This window comes from Chiloscyllium punctatum, chromosome 26 (assembly GCF_047496795.1).
Source record: "Chiloscyllium punctatum isolate Juve2018m chromosome 26, sChiPun1.3, whole genome shotgun sequence".
Taxonomy (NCBI): Eukaryota; Metazoa; Chordata; class Chondrichthyes; order Orectolobiformes; family Hemiscylliidae; genus Chiloscyllium; species Chiloscyllium punctatum.
The window spans coordinates 59,848,318-59,860,042 of NC_092764.1; the positions used below are offsets into that span (position 1 = coordinate 59,848,318).

Here is an 11,725-nt window from a genome sequence, read left to right on the forward strand (position 1 = left end):
CGGTCAAATGTCCCTGACAAGTATGCCTACAGGAACAGCATGCACCTGCATGGATCATTCGAGACGCATTTGGACTCACAAGAGGGAGAGAATGTGATAGACAGGAGCTTCTGGGATATGGTCACACCAAGGGTTCAGCTAGATAGAAGGATGACTGCTATGAGGGGCAGGCAGACAGTGTGGGAGTCTCCTAGAACATAGAACATAGAACATTACAGCACAGTACAGGCCCTTCAGCCCTCAATGTTGCGTGACCTGCGAAACTGATCTGAAGCCCATCTAACCTACACTATTCCATAATCATCCATATATTTATCTAATGACCATTTAAATGCCCTTAAAGTTGGCGCTCTACTACTGTTGCAGGCAGGGTGTTCCACGCTCTTTCTACTGTCTAAGTAAAGAACCTACATCTGACATCTGTCCTATATTTATCACCCCTCAGTTTAAAGCTATGACCCCTCATGCTGGCCATCACCATCCAAGGAAAAAGGCTTTCACTGTCCATCCTATCTAATCCTCTGATCATCTTGTATGTCTCTATTAAGTCACCTCTCTAATGAAAACAGCCTCAAGACCATCAGCCTTTCCTCATAAGACCTTCTCTCCATACCAGGCAACATCCCAGTAAATCTCCTCTGCACCCTTTCCAAAGCTTCCACATCCTTCCTATAATGTGGTGACATGAACTATATGCAATATTCCATGGGCGACCACACCAGAATTTTGTATAGCTGCAACATGACCTCATGGCTCTGAAACTTAATCCCTCTCCCAATAAAAGCTAACACACTGTATGCCTTCTTAATAACCCTATCAACCTGGGTGGCAACTTTCAGGGATCTATGCACATGAACACCGAGATCCCTCTGCTTATCCACACTACCAAGAATCTTACCATTAGCCCAGTACTCTGTGTTCCTGTTACTCCTTCCAAAGTGAATCACCTCACACTCCATTTGCCCCCTCTCAGCCCAGCTCTGCAGCTTATCTATGTCCCTCTGCAACATCCTTCTGCACAATCCACAATTCCACCAACTTTAGTGTTATCTGCAAATTTATTAACCCATTCTACTACACCCTCATCAAGGTTATTTATAAAAATGACAAAGAGCAGTGGCCCCAAAACCGATCTTTGCAGTACACTACTAGTAACTGAATTCCAGGATGAACATTTCTCATCAACCACCACCCTCTGTCTTCTTTCAGCTAGCCAATTTTTGATCCAAACCACTAAATCACCCTCAATCCCATGCTTCCATATTTTCTGCAATAGCCTACTGTAGGGAACCTTATCAAATGCTTTACTGAAATCCACACATACCACATCAACTGCTTTACCCTCATCTAGCTGTTTGGTCACCTTCTCAAAAACTCAATAAGGTTAGTGAGGCATGACCTACACTTCACAAAACTGTGTTGACTAACCCTAATCAAATTATTCCTTTCTAGTTGATTATAAATCCTATCTCTTACAATCTTTTCCAACACTTTACCTACAACTGAAGTTAAGGCTCTCTGGTCTACGATTACCAGGGTGGTCTCTACTTCCCTTCTTGAACAAGGGGCAACATTTTCTATCCTCCAGTCTTCTGGCACTATTCCTGTAGACAATGACAACACAAAGATCAAAGCCAAAGGCTCTGCAATCTCCTCCCTAGCTTCCCAGAGAATCCTCAGATAAATTCCATCCAGCCTAGGGGACTTATCTATTTTCACAATTTCCAGAATTGTTAACACCTCCTCCTTATGATCCTCAATCCCGTCTAGTTTAATAGCCTGTATCTCAGTATTCTCCTTGACAACATTGTCTTTTTCCTGTGTGAATACTGATGAAAAATATTCATTTAGTACCTCTCCTATCTCTTCGGACTCCACGAAAACTTCCCATTACTATCTTTGACAGGATGATGAAGAGCTCATATTTGAAACTTTGATTGTCCTGCTCCTGGGATGCTGCCTGATTGGCTGTGCTTTCCCAGTGCCACACTTCTCGACTCTTCCCCTCTCAAACAATTATACTTTGTACATTGGATACTGTTGGGGGTTTGGGGGTGGATGGGGCTGGGGGATAGCCTTTTAGAGGAAAGCAGCAGTAGCAGCCATATCACTGTTTTGGAGCAGAGATGGTCGAAGTGTAGGTGAGCAGTAGTGATAGGGGTCTGTATAGTCAGTGGCACAGATAGATCTGTCTGTGGCTATGAGTGAGACTCCTGGTGCTAGGGTTAAGGATGTCTCTGAGCGGACACAGAATATTCTGAAGGGAGATGGTAAGCAGCCAGAGGTTGCTAACGACATAGGCAGGAAGAGAAAAGAAATTTAGGGAGTTAGGTAAAAAGTTGAAAAGCAGGACTCTAGGTTGCAATCTCAGGATCAGTCCCTATGCCAGGTGCTAGTGAAATCAGAAATAGGAAGATAATACAGCTGAATGTGTGGCTGAAAAGTTAGTGGTAGGAGGGAGGGTTGTGGATATCTGGATCTTTAGGATTTCTTCTCAGGCAGGAGTGACCTGTACAAGGACAGATTGCACCTAAACTGGAGAGGCACTGATATCCTTGCAGGGCATATGGTAGTGCAGTCAGGAGGGTTAAAACTTGTGTGACTGGGGGTGGTAACCAGAGCAGTAGGTCAGCACGTGGAGTGGTGGGGAGACAATAGAGGTTAAGTCAAGTAAGGAGGAATAGACAGGGCCAAGTTAACAAGTACAACAAAACTGGCTGCGTGAAGTGTGTTCATTTTTAATAAGGAGTATAACAGGTGAGGCAGATGAGCTTCAAGTTTGAATTAATATGTGGGACTACAATGTTGTACCCATTACAGAAATTTGGTTGAGAGAAGGGCAGGAATAGCAGCTCAGTGTTCTAGAGGTTAGGGTGTAAAAGGGGTGAGGGGATTGCATTACTGATTAAGGAGAATGTCACAGCTATGACAGAGAGAGGAGATCTTGACAGGTTCATCTGGAGAGGCTCTCTGGGTAGAACTCAGGAATAAGCAAGGTGCAATCACTATAACTGGGTTATACTCTATGTCTCCGAATAGCCAGCAGGAGATGGAGGAACAGATATGTAAGCAGACCATAGAAAGATATAAAAACAGCAAGGTTGTATTCATGGATGATTTTAACTTCCCCAGTATTGACTGGGACTGTTAGGGCCAAGGATTTGGAAGTAGCAAAGTTTGCTGGGTGTATCCAGGAGGGCTTCTTGAAACGATATATAGATAGTCCAACTTGGGAAGGGGCCGTACTAGACATTGTGTTTGGGAATGAGCCTGACCTGGTGATTCAAGTTTCAGTGGGGGAACATTTTGGGAACAGTGTTCATTAATTCTGTATGTTTTAAGACAGTTATGGATAAGAATAAGACTGGTACTCAGGTGAAAGTGCCAAATTGTAGGAAGGCTAATTATGAGAGTATTAGGCAGCTACTTCAGAAATTAGATTGGGGGGGTGGCTGTTTGAGGGTAAATCCACATTTGACAAATGGGAGTCTTTTAAAGGAGTTCAAGACGCATATGTTCCTGTGAGGGTGAAAAATAAGGATGGCAAGATTCAGGGAGACTGGATGACAAGAGATATTGAAAGTTCAGTCAAAAAGAAAAGGAAGCGTATATAAGGTTTAGGGAACCGACTTCAGAAAGACCCTTAAGGAGTATAAAGAATGCAGCAAATAACTTAAACAAGGAATTAAGGTGGCTAAAAAGGCCCGGGAAATGTCTTTAACAAGTAAGATTAAGGAGAATCCTGAGATATTTTGTATGTATACCAGTAGCAAGAAGTTAGCTATGGAAAGGGTAGGTCCATTCAAGGACAAATGAGGGAATTTATATTCAGAACCAGAGGAAACGGGTGAGGTTTTTAATGAGTACTTTGCATCGGTGTTATCAATGAGAAGGATATGGATGATAGTAGGATTAGGGAGAGATATGTTAGTATTTAAGGGCACGTTGATAGTAAGAAGGAGGAGGTATTGGAGTCTTGAAAACATTTAGGTACATCAGTCCCCAGTGTGTCCTAGGATCTATCCCAGTATACTGAGGGCGGCAAGGGAGGGGGCTTCTATGACCTTGACAGAGCCCTTGCTATCCTTTTTAGACACAGGCAAAGTCCCAGAAGACTGAAAAATAGCCAATGTTATTCCTTTATTTAAGAAGGGCAAGAATATTCCAGGAAATTAGAGGCTGGTGAGTTTTTTTGTCAATGGTAGGGAAATTATTGAAAAAGATTCTTAGAAACAAGATTTACTATGGGTGGGGGGATAGGGTTTGGGGGGGTGTGGGCCAGGTGCTGCCAGGTGGGATTGGACTGGGTTTGGATGTCTGCTCAGTGTGGATGGGTTGGACCGAAAGTTCTGTTTCCGTGCTGTACATCTCTGTGACTCTGTGAGAGTCCCCTCTCTCAATTGCTAACTTGGACTTTGCCAGATCCAACTTTACAACTTAGCCAGATATGGCGCCAAAGACTGGTGGCTACTGCTGTTATTTTCCCCTGAGAGGCTATCCCCCCAACAGAATGGTATACTTGTTTGAGAGGGAGATAATCACAGGAGACTCCTGCAATCCCCGCCTACCTCTCCTGGTTGTCACCTATCCATGTAACTGTATCTGCAGAGTGACTACCTTTTTGAAACTACAATCTATCACATTCTTTGCCTCCTCTATACTCCTGAGTGCTTCCAACTGCTGCTCCAACCCAGCCATGGTGTCTAAGAGGAGCTGCAGACAGATATACTTCCTGTAGACATATTTGTCAGGGACAGTCGACTGCTCCCTGATCTCCCACATCTGACATGGACCATACCACTCCATTGACTGCCGTCTCTGCCTCTTTAACAGTGAGTAGACTTAGGATAAAAAAGAGCCTTATCCTTACCTTGTTGCTGCTTGTCCTCTTCAACAAAGTCTGGTATTCACCTAGGGCTGCTCTTCAATCTAACCTGCAGCACCTTGACCACAAAACAGCCTCTTGTAAAAATGGCTGGAGCAAGACACAGCAATGCCTCCCTCCCCAACTTGTTTGCACTCCCACACTTAGCTCAACTCAAAGCGTTTGCACCCTCTTGCTGCACTCTCTGACACTTCTGTTGGGGCATACCCATGAAAAATAGTCACTTTGTTAGTCTGGCTGATGCCAGTAGACTTTATACCAAAATGTATCAGTTTGGCTTTAGTGGAGGGAAGAAAATGGTGGTCCAAAAAAAAGATCATTTTGTGGTCAATAGTGAGGTCATGATCTAAGCATTTTAAAACATAATAGCAAATTATGAAATCTTTGAGAGATTTTAAATTAATATTCAGTAATTGCTACTTGTGTTTGCTTGAATACTAAATCAATATTTTACTTTTCAAATATAGTCTTCTGCCTACATTGTAGATGAATGATTTCCAACTGTACCTGTCCTAAACTGAGCTCACATGCTGAAGTCACCACCGATACTTGCACAAGTTGCATGTGGGGCAGCCAAAAAAGAACAAACAAGATTGTCCTGGGGACTCAGTGTACGCAGGAACTTTTACCTCTGCAGTATTCAGGTGACTGGTAAATTTTGACTGTTATCGTTAGTGAGATTTTGTTTGTCTGCTCTGTAAAAACAAGATGATCATGATTCAAAGAAAAATAGCGTACTTTGGGAGATTTTAGGATGTTCAAGGTGGGCTGATGGGGAGAAAGGAAAATATTAAAGGGGCCCCCACCCTGAAACGTCGATTCTCCTGCTCCTTTGATGCTGCCTGACCTGCTGCGCTGTTCCAGCAACACATTTTTAAGCTCTGATCTCCAGCATCTGCAGTCCTCACTTTCCCCAGAAATCTATGCCTACTCATAGATATTTAGTGGCAGTTACAAACAATTTTCTGCACAATAACAATGTTTGGTAGCTTATCTGGGATTTGGGGTACATTTCAAACTCTATTATAAATGCAAATGAATTGGATATAAACATAGGAGGTATAGTTAGTAAGTTTACAGATGACACCAAAATTGGAGGCGTAATGGACTGCGGAGAAGGTTACCTCAGATTACGATGGGATCTTGATGAGATGGGCCAAAGGGCTGAGAAGTGGCAGATGTAGTTTAATTTAGGTATATGAGAGGCGCTGCATTTTGGAAAAGCAAATCTTAGCAGGATTTATACACTTAATGGTAAGGACCTTGGGAGTGTTGCTGAACAGAGACCTTGGAGTGCAGGTTCATAAGCTCCTTGAAAGTAGAGATAGGGTAATGAAGAAGGCGTTTGGTATGCTGGGTGCTGAAAGTACAGCATGAAAGAGATAGGAATAAATAATAATAATAATAGATCAGTCATTCTGTTATTGATGATGGGAAAATTATTGAATCCTTTATGAAGGACAAAATAAACTTTCATCTGTAAAGGCACTAGTTAATGAGGGAGAGCCAGTATTGACTTGCCCAAGGTAAACTTTGTCAGATTAACTTAGTTCGTGAGGTAACAGGGAAGGTTGATCAAAGTAGTGTATGAGATAATAGCTTTCAAAATGTATTTGACAAACGACCATGCAGGCAGCTTATTAAGAAAATGGAGATCCATGGAATTAAGAGGAAGGTGGCTGTACAGATGCAAAGCTTGATCACTAACAGGAAAAGAGCTGTGGTTATGATTAATGCTTTTCAAATTGGGAGATCGTTTGCAGGCATGTTAAATTTGATTAGATTAGATTCCCTACAGTGTGGAAACAGGCCCTCCGAAGAGTAACCCACCCAGACCCATTCCCTCTGACTAATGCACCTAACCTATGGCCATTTCGCCTGACCTGCACATTTTTGGAAGAAACTGGAGCACCCGTAGAAAACCCATGCAGACACGGGGAGAATGTGCAAACTCCACACAGACAGTTGCCCGAGGTTGGAATTGAACCTGGGACCCTGGTGTTATGAGGGACCAGTGCTAACCACTGTACCACCATGTCACCCCCAATAATTTGAGTCCAATAATTTTCAATTATATCCAAATTGAGTCCAAAAGTTTTCAATTTTTAGGTATGGCCTACATTTGAGTATGGGATGGGAACAGCATTTTAAAGTTTGCACAAGATACAGAATTTGGCAAAGTCGTTGATCATGGTGAGGATTGTTACAGAGGTGAAAATGTGTTGCTGGAAAAGCGCAGCAGGTCAGGCAGCATCCAAGGAGCAGGAGAATTGACGTTTCAGGCATGAGCCCTTCTTCATTCCTGAAGAAGGGCTCATGCCCAAAACATTGATTCTCCTGCTCCTTGGATGCTGCCTGACCTGCTACGCTTTTCCAGCAACACATTTTCAGCTCTGATCTCCAGCATCTACAGTCCACACTTTCTCCTAGAGGATTGTTACAGAGTTTGGCATGACATAGGAAGGATGGCAAATTGGGCAAAAATATGGCAGATGGATTTCAATGTGGAGAAGTGTGAAGCGATGCATTTTGGAAGACGTAACCCTGAAAGGTTGAAGCTATAAGTAGCCTGATTTTCAAAAATGTAGACGAGCAGAGAGACCTTAATGCCCCTTTGCACAAGTTCCCCAAAAAGGTTCTGCAAGTTGCTAAAATGGGTTATAAAATCTACTTGATTACTTGGAGGTCAAGCCCAGACCTCCCAACCCAGAATTAGGTTCACATCTCTTACGTACCTCAAGCACTGATCCAATTTCCAAAGTCCAAAGATGTGCGAGTTAGGTGGATTGGCAATGCTAAATTGCCTGTAGCCTCTAGGGATGTGCAGACTGGGTGGACTAGCCATGGAAAATGCAGGGTTTGGGGAGGGGAGTGGGTCTGAATGGGATGCTCTTTGGAGGTTTGGTGTGGACCCAATGGATCAAGTAGCCGTACGGGTTCTATGATTCTATGAGTAACTTACAGAACTGCATACCAAAAGTGCGGAAGTGAAACTTAGCAGACAAGGTTCTCCATGGGAGACTGATTAGCAAGGTTCGATCTCACGGAATACAGGGAGAACTAAACATTTGGATACAGAACTGGCTCAAAGGTAGAAGACAGAGGGTGGTGGTGGAGGGTTGTTTTTCAGACTGGAGGCCTGTGACCAGTGGAGTGCCACAAGGATCGGTGCTGGGTCCTCTACTTTTTGTCATTTACATAAATGATTTGGATGCGAGCATAAGAGGTACAGTTAGTAAGTTTGCAGATGACAGCAAATCTGGAGGTGTAGTAGACAGTGAAGAGGGTTACTTCAGATTACAACAGGATCTTGACCAGATGGGCCAATGGGCAGAGAAGTGGCAGATGGAGTTTAATTCAGATAAGTGTGAGGTGCTGCATTTTGGGAAAGCAAATCTTAGCAGGACTTAATGGTAAGGACCTAGGGAGTGTTGCTGAACAAAGAGACCTTGGAGTGCAGGTTCATAGCTCCTTGAAAGTGGAGTCAGGTAGATAGGATAGTGAAGAAGGTGTTTGGTATGCTTTCCTTTATTGGTCAGAGCGTTGAGTACAGGAATTAGGAGGTCATGTTGCAGCTGTACAGGACATTGGTTAGGCCACTGTTGGAATATTGCGTGCAATTCTGGTCTCCTTTCTATCGGAAAGATGTTGTGAAACTTGAAAGGGTTCAGAAAAGATTTACAAGGATGTTGTCAGGGTTGGAGGATTTGAGCTATAGGGAGAGGCTGAACAGGCTGGGGCTGTTTTCCCTGTAGCATCGGAGGCTGAGGGGTGACCTTGTAGAGGTTTACAAAATTATGAGGGGCATGGCTAGAGTAAAGAGGCAAAGTCTTTTCCCTGAGGTCAGAGATTCCTGAATTAGAGGGCATAGGTTTAGGGTGAGAGGGAAAGACATAAAAGAGACCTAAGGGGCAGCTTTTTCACACAGAGGGTGGTATGTGTATGGAATGAGCTGCCAGAGGATGTGGTGGAGGCTGGTACAATTGCAACATTTAAGAGGCATTTGGATGGGTATATGAATAGGAAGGGTTTGGAGGGATATGGGCCGGGTGCTGGCAGGTTGGACTAGATTGGGTTGGGATATCTGGTCGGCATGGACGGGTTGGACCGAAGGGTCTGTTTCAACGCTGTACATCTCTATGACTCTCTGACTCTATCTGCACTTCCAAAAAACAGTCAGGACAGGCACGATGGGCCAAAAGTCCACCTTCTGTGTACTACATTTCTGTGATTTTGTCGGTGCACTGGATCTTGATGCTTGTGGCATTGATTCAGGTCACCACCTTGTTCACTGCAGTATATCTTGCTCCCAGTACCTGAGGACAGATGCAGTGGGTAGTAACAGTTCTCATGAAAGTTTTCAGTCTAACTTGCTAAGCTGTGGTCTCCTGTGAAAGGCTTACTGGGATATCAAACAGAACAAACATCACCGGATTTAATTCATTAAATAACATATCCGCCTTGTCTTCCACAGTAGCTGCTTCTTTCTCAATTGACATTTTGCTCTTTACACAGCATAACCAACCTTCGGGGGGAGGGGGGGACTTTTCCATTTGAACAACAACAACATGAACTTTGATCCATCATGTCTTTTAAAAATATTTAGGCTCAATGAAAACACAGCAGGATGTTCATACAAAGGTAACAAAATGATCATGATCTTTGATGCTGTATCGTGTCATGGCTGATACTTTTGAAACTCTAGCAGAAGTCAGACTGAGCAAGATTATAATCAGGTCTTTGACTCATTACACAAGGAAATGCAAAGACAAATAGTCACACTAATTAACTTCGTATCTAAAATGGGCTTAGCATTAGCCAAATGATATTTAGCTGTTTACAGGATAAAATCACAACTCAAACCAAGCCTAAACTGCCCAAGCCCTAAATAAAGTGCATCTCTCCACTCTAAAACTACATCTTGCAGTATGATAAAAGTCATTTCGCATTTTTAAAAGGAAAACTTTACCTTTCCTCAGCCACATTGCTAAATGTTGCACAGCTGAATATTTCACAAACAGGACAAACAATTGCTGGCTGAGACTGCTTTACTGTGGGACTCCTTTATCCCAGCCCGGTAATACAACACACTGAATCCGGATAAGAATAAACACATAGTTTATCAATCAGGAGTTTGGGAAAAGGGCTTTATCCCGGTGTTGAATATGTCTGCCTCATATCTTCCATATAAGCTGTGGTCTCTGTGAAAGGTATGCTGGGATATCAAACAGAGCAAACATCACCAGATTTAATTCATGGAATAACACATCCACCTTGTCTTCCACAGTAGCTGCTTCTTTCTCAATTGAAGCTTGGGGCTCACACTCTGGGTGTTCCTCATGTCACAGTGGATAGGTATCACCACAGTACCTCAGTCAGATCTAGACTACCACCTCAACTGTTCAAGTGCACCTCTCCCTGCAATCTGAGGCAAAAATACAGGGTGGGAATGCTGCTCTGCAAGAATCTCTAGAATTTCTTTGTTCCAATATTACCATCCAAATAATCTGTTACATTGAAAAGGGAGCACATTTCATTCACACCAGTGGATAATGCATGCCTTACCTATACAATGGGTGTGGATTTTCAACCTTTCCCCAGCTATAAAACTGACTTTGCCGATTAGCTCAATTATAAACTCAAAATTTCAATTGAAATGGAAGTCATGGTTTCCATAACCAGCGACCAACCCAGTGGCAAAGGTGGAATCAGTATCAAGGTCACTGTTATCAACTTGCTCTATCACTACATCTCCAATTTTGTTTTGTTTAATTACCAAAAGACACATGGAAGTCAACTCTTTTGATATCCCCATTATAGGCTCCATTCCATAGCTCTGGGTCTTATGATGTCTTTGGAAATACCAATAGCAGAGAGAGATGACGTGTTCCTGGACATGAATGGATAGTTTGGATGGATCTATAGCTTTTTGAACAGCAGATGTCTTTCTCCAAAACATTCAATACAATTGATTCCTGTCACTTGCTGTATGATTCCCATCTTTATCATTAAAATGAACACCCTCTGCTCCCCCAACGATCCAATTACAGAACAACTATTACTGTCTCTGCTTACCAATGACCAGGGGTGGGACTTCGCTATGCTTAAAGTTTGCATCTTCAGGGCCTATCGGTGGTAACAAAACGTTGAGAAGCCAATTTGTTTTCGATGGATCAGATGCTGACAGCTGGATAGAGACAGACACCAAGATCAAGGAAAGAACAAAGCTCATTTGAGAGTGGTCTCTCATTTTTCACTGCTCTCTCGCAGCCTGAAATGTTCTCACTGGGACAAAAAGAGCTTTCAAGGTCTTTAGCTCGTCAGACAGTACAGGCTGAGTAAATACTCAATGGGCTGATACACAGCTCTCTGCCAACAATGGATTTCAACTCTAATCTCAGACACAGTGGTTCGAAAAATGATAAAAATAAAGCAAAACCAAAACTTCCCAATTAGTGAGTGCAAGAATTCCGGAAGAAGTAAAGTTCTTTTGCTTGTGGACTGGACATTTTCCTTTGGACTTGCATCTTGTATGAAACCTTTCACAAATTCATGATGTCTCAAAACAAGTAAAGGCACAATTATAAAGTAGGAAATGTTAGGCAGGATTTATATGCAATTTAAGCTAAATTGGTATCACTCTGTCTGTTATGAACTGTTTTCAGTAGCACTGCACCTTTCTCTTTCATTTTGATGAGAGATGTGCCACCCACCAGATTAAACATATTAATGGAGAAATAAGTATTGAGGGACAAGACATTAACTCCTTGGCATGTGCAAATATAGGATTGAAAGCCCTTTTGAAGCTCCCTTTGTAATATTGTTCTGTCTTGAGGTAGC

At 42.8% G+C, this 11,725-nt stretch overlaps 1 protein-coding gene across 2 annotated transcripts in view; it reads right to left on the reverse strand.

Moving 5' to 3' along the window:
- Nucleotides 1-11,196, reverse strand: part of lcat (lecithin-cholesterol acyltransferase) — a 40,091-nt gene extending 28,895 nt beyond the window's left edge. Inside the window, exon 1 of one of the 2 annotated variants that reach the window (XM_072547520.1) lies at nt 10,961-11,196. In XM_072547520.1, the coding sequence (XP_072403621.1) occupies nt 10,961-11,135 (175 nt within the window). In that variant the 5' untranslated portion in view covers nt 11,136-11,196. Of the gene's footprint in view, nt 1-9,854; nt 10,093-10,960 lie in introns of those variants that run through there. The other variant, XM_072547521.1, reaches the window with a different exon arrangement.
- Between the last annotated feature and the right edge of the window lie 529 nt (nt 11,197-11,725).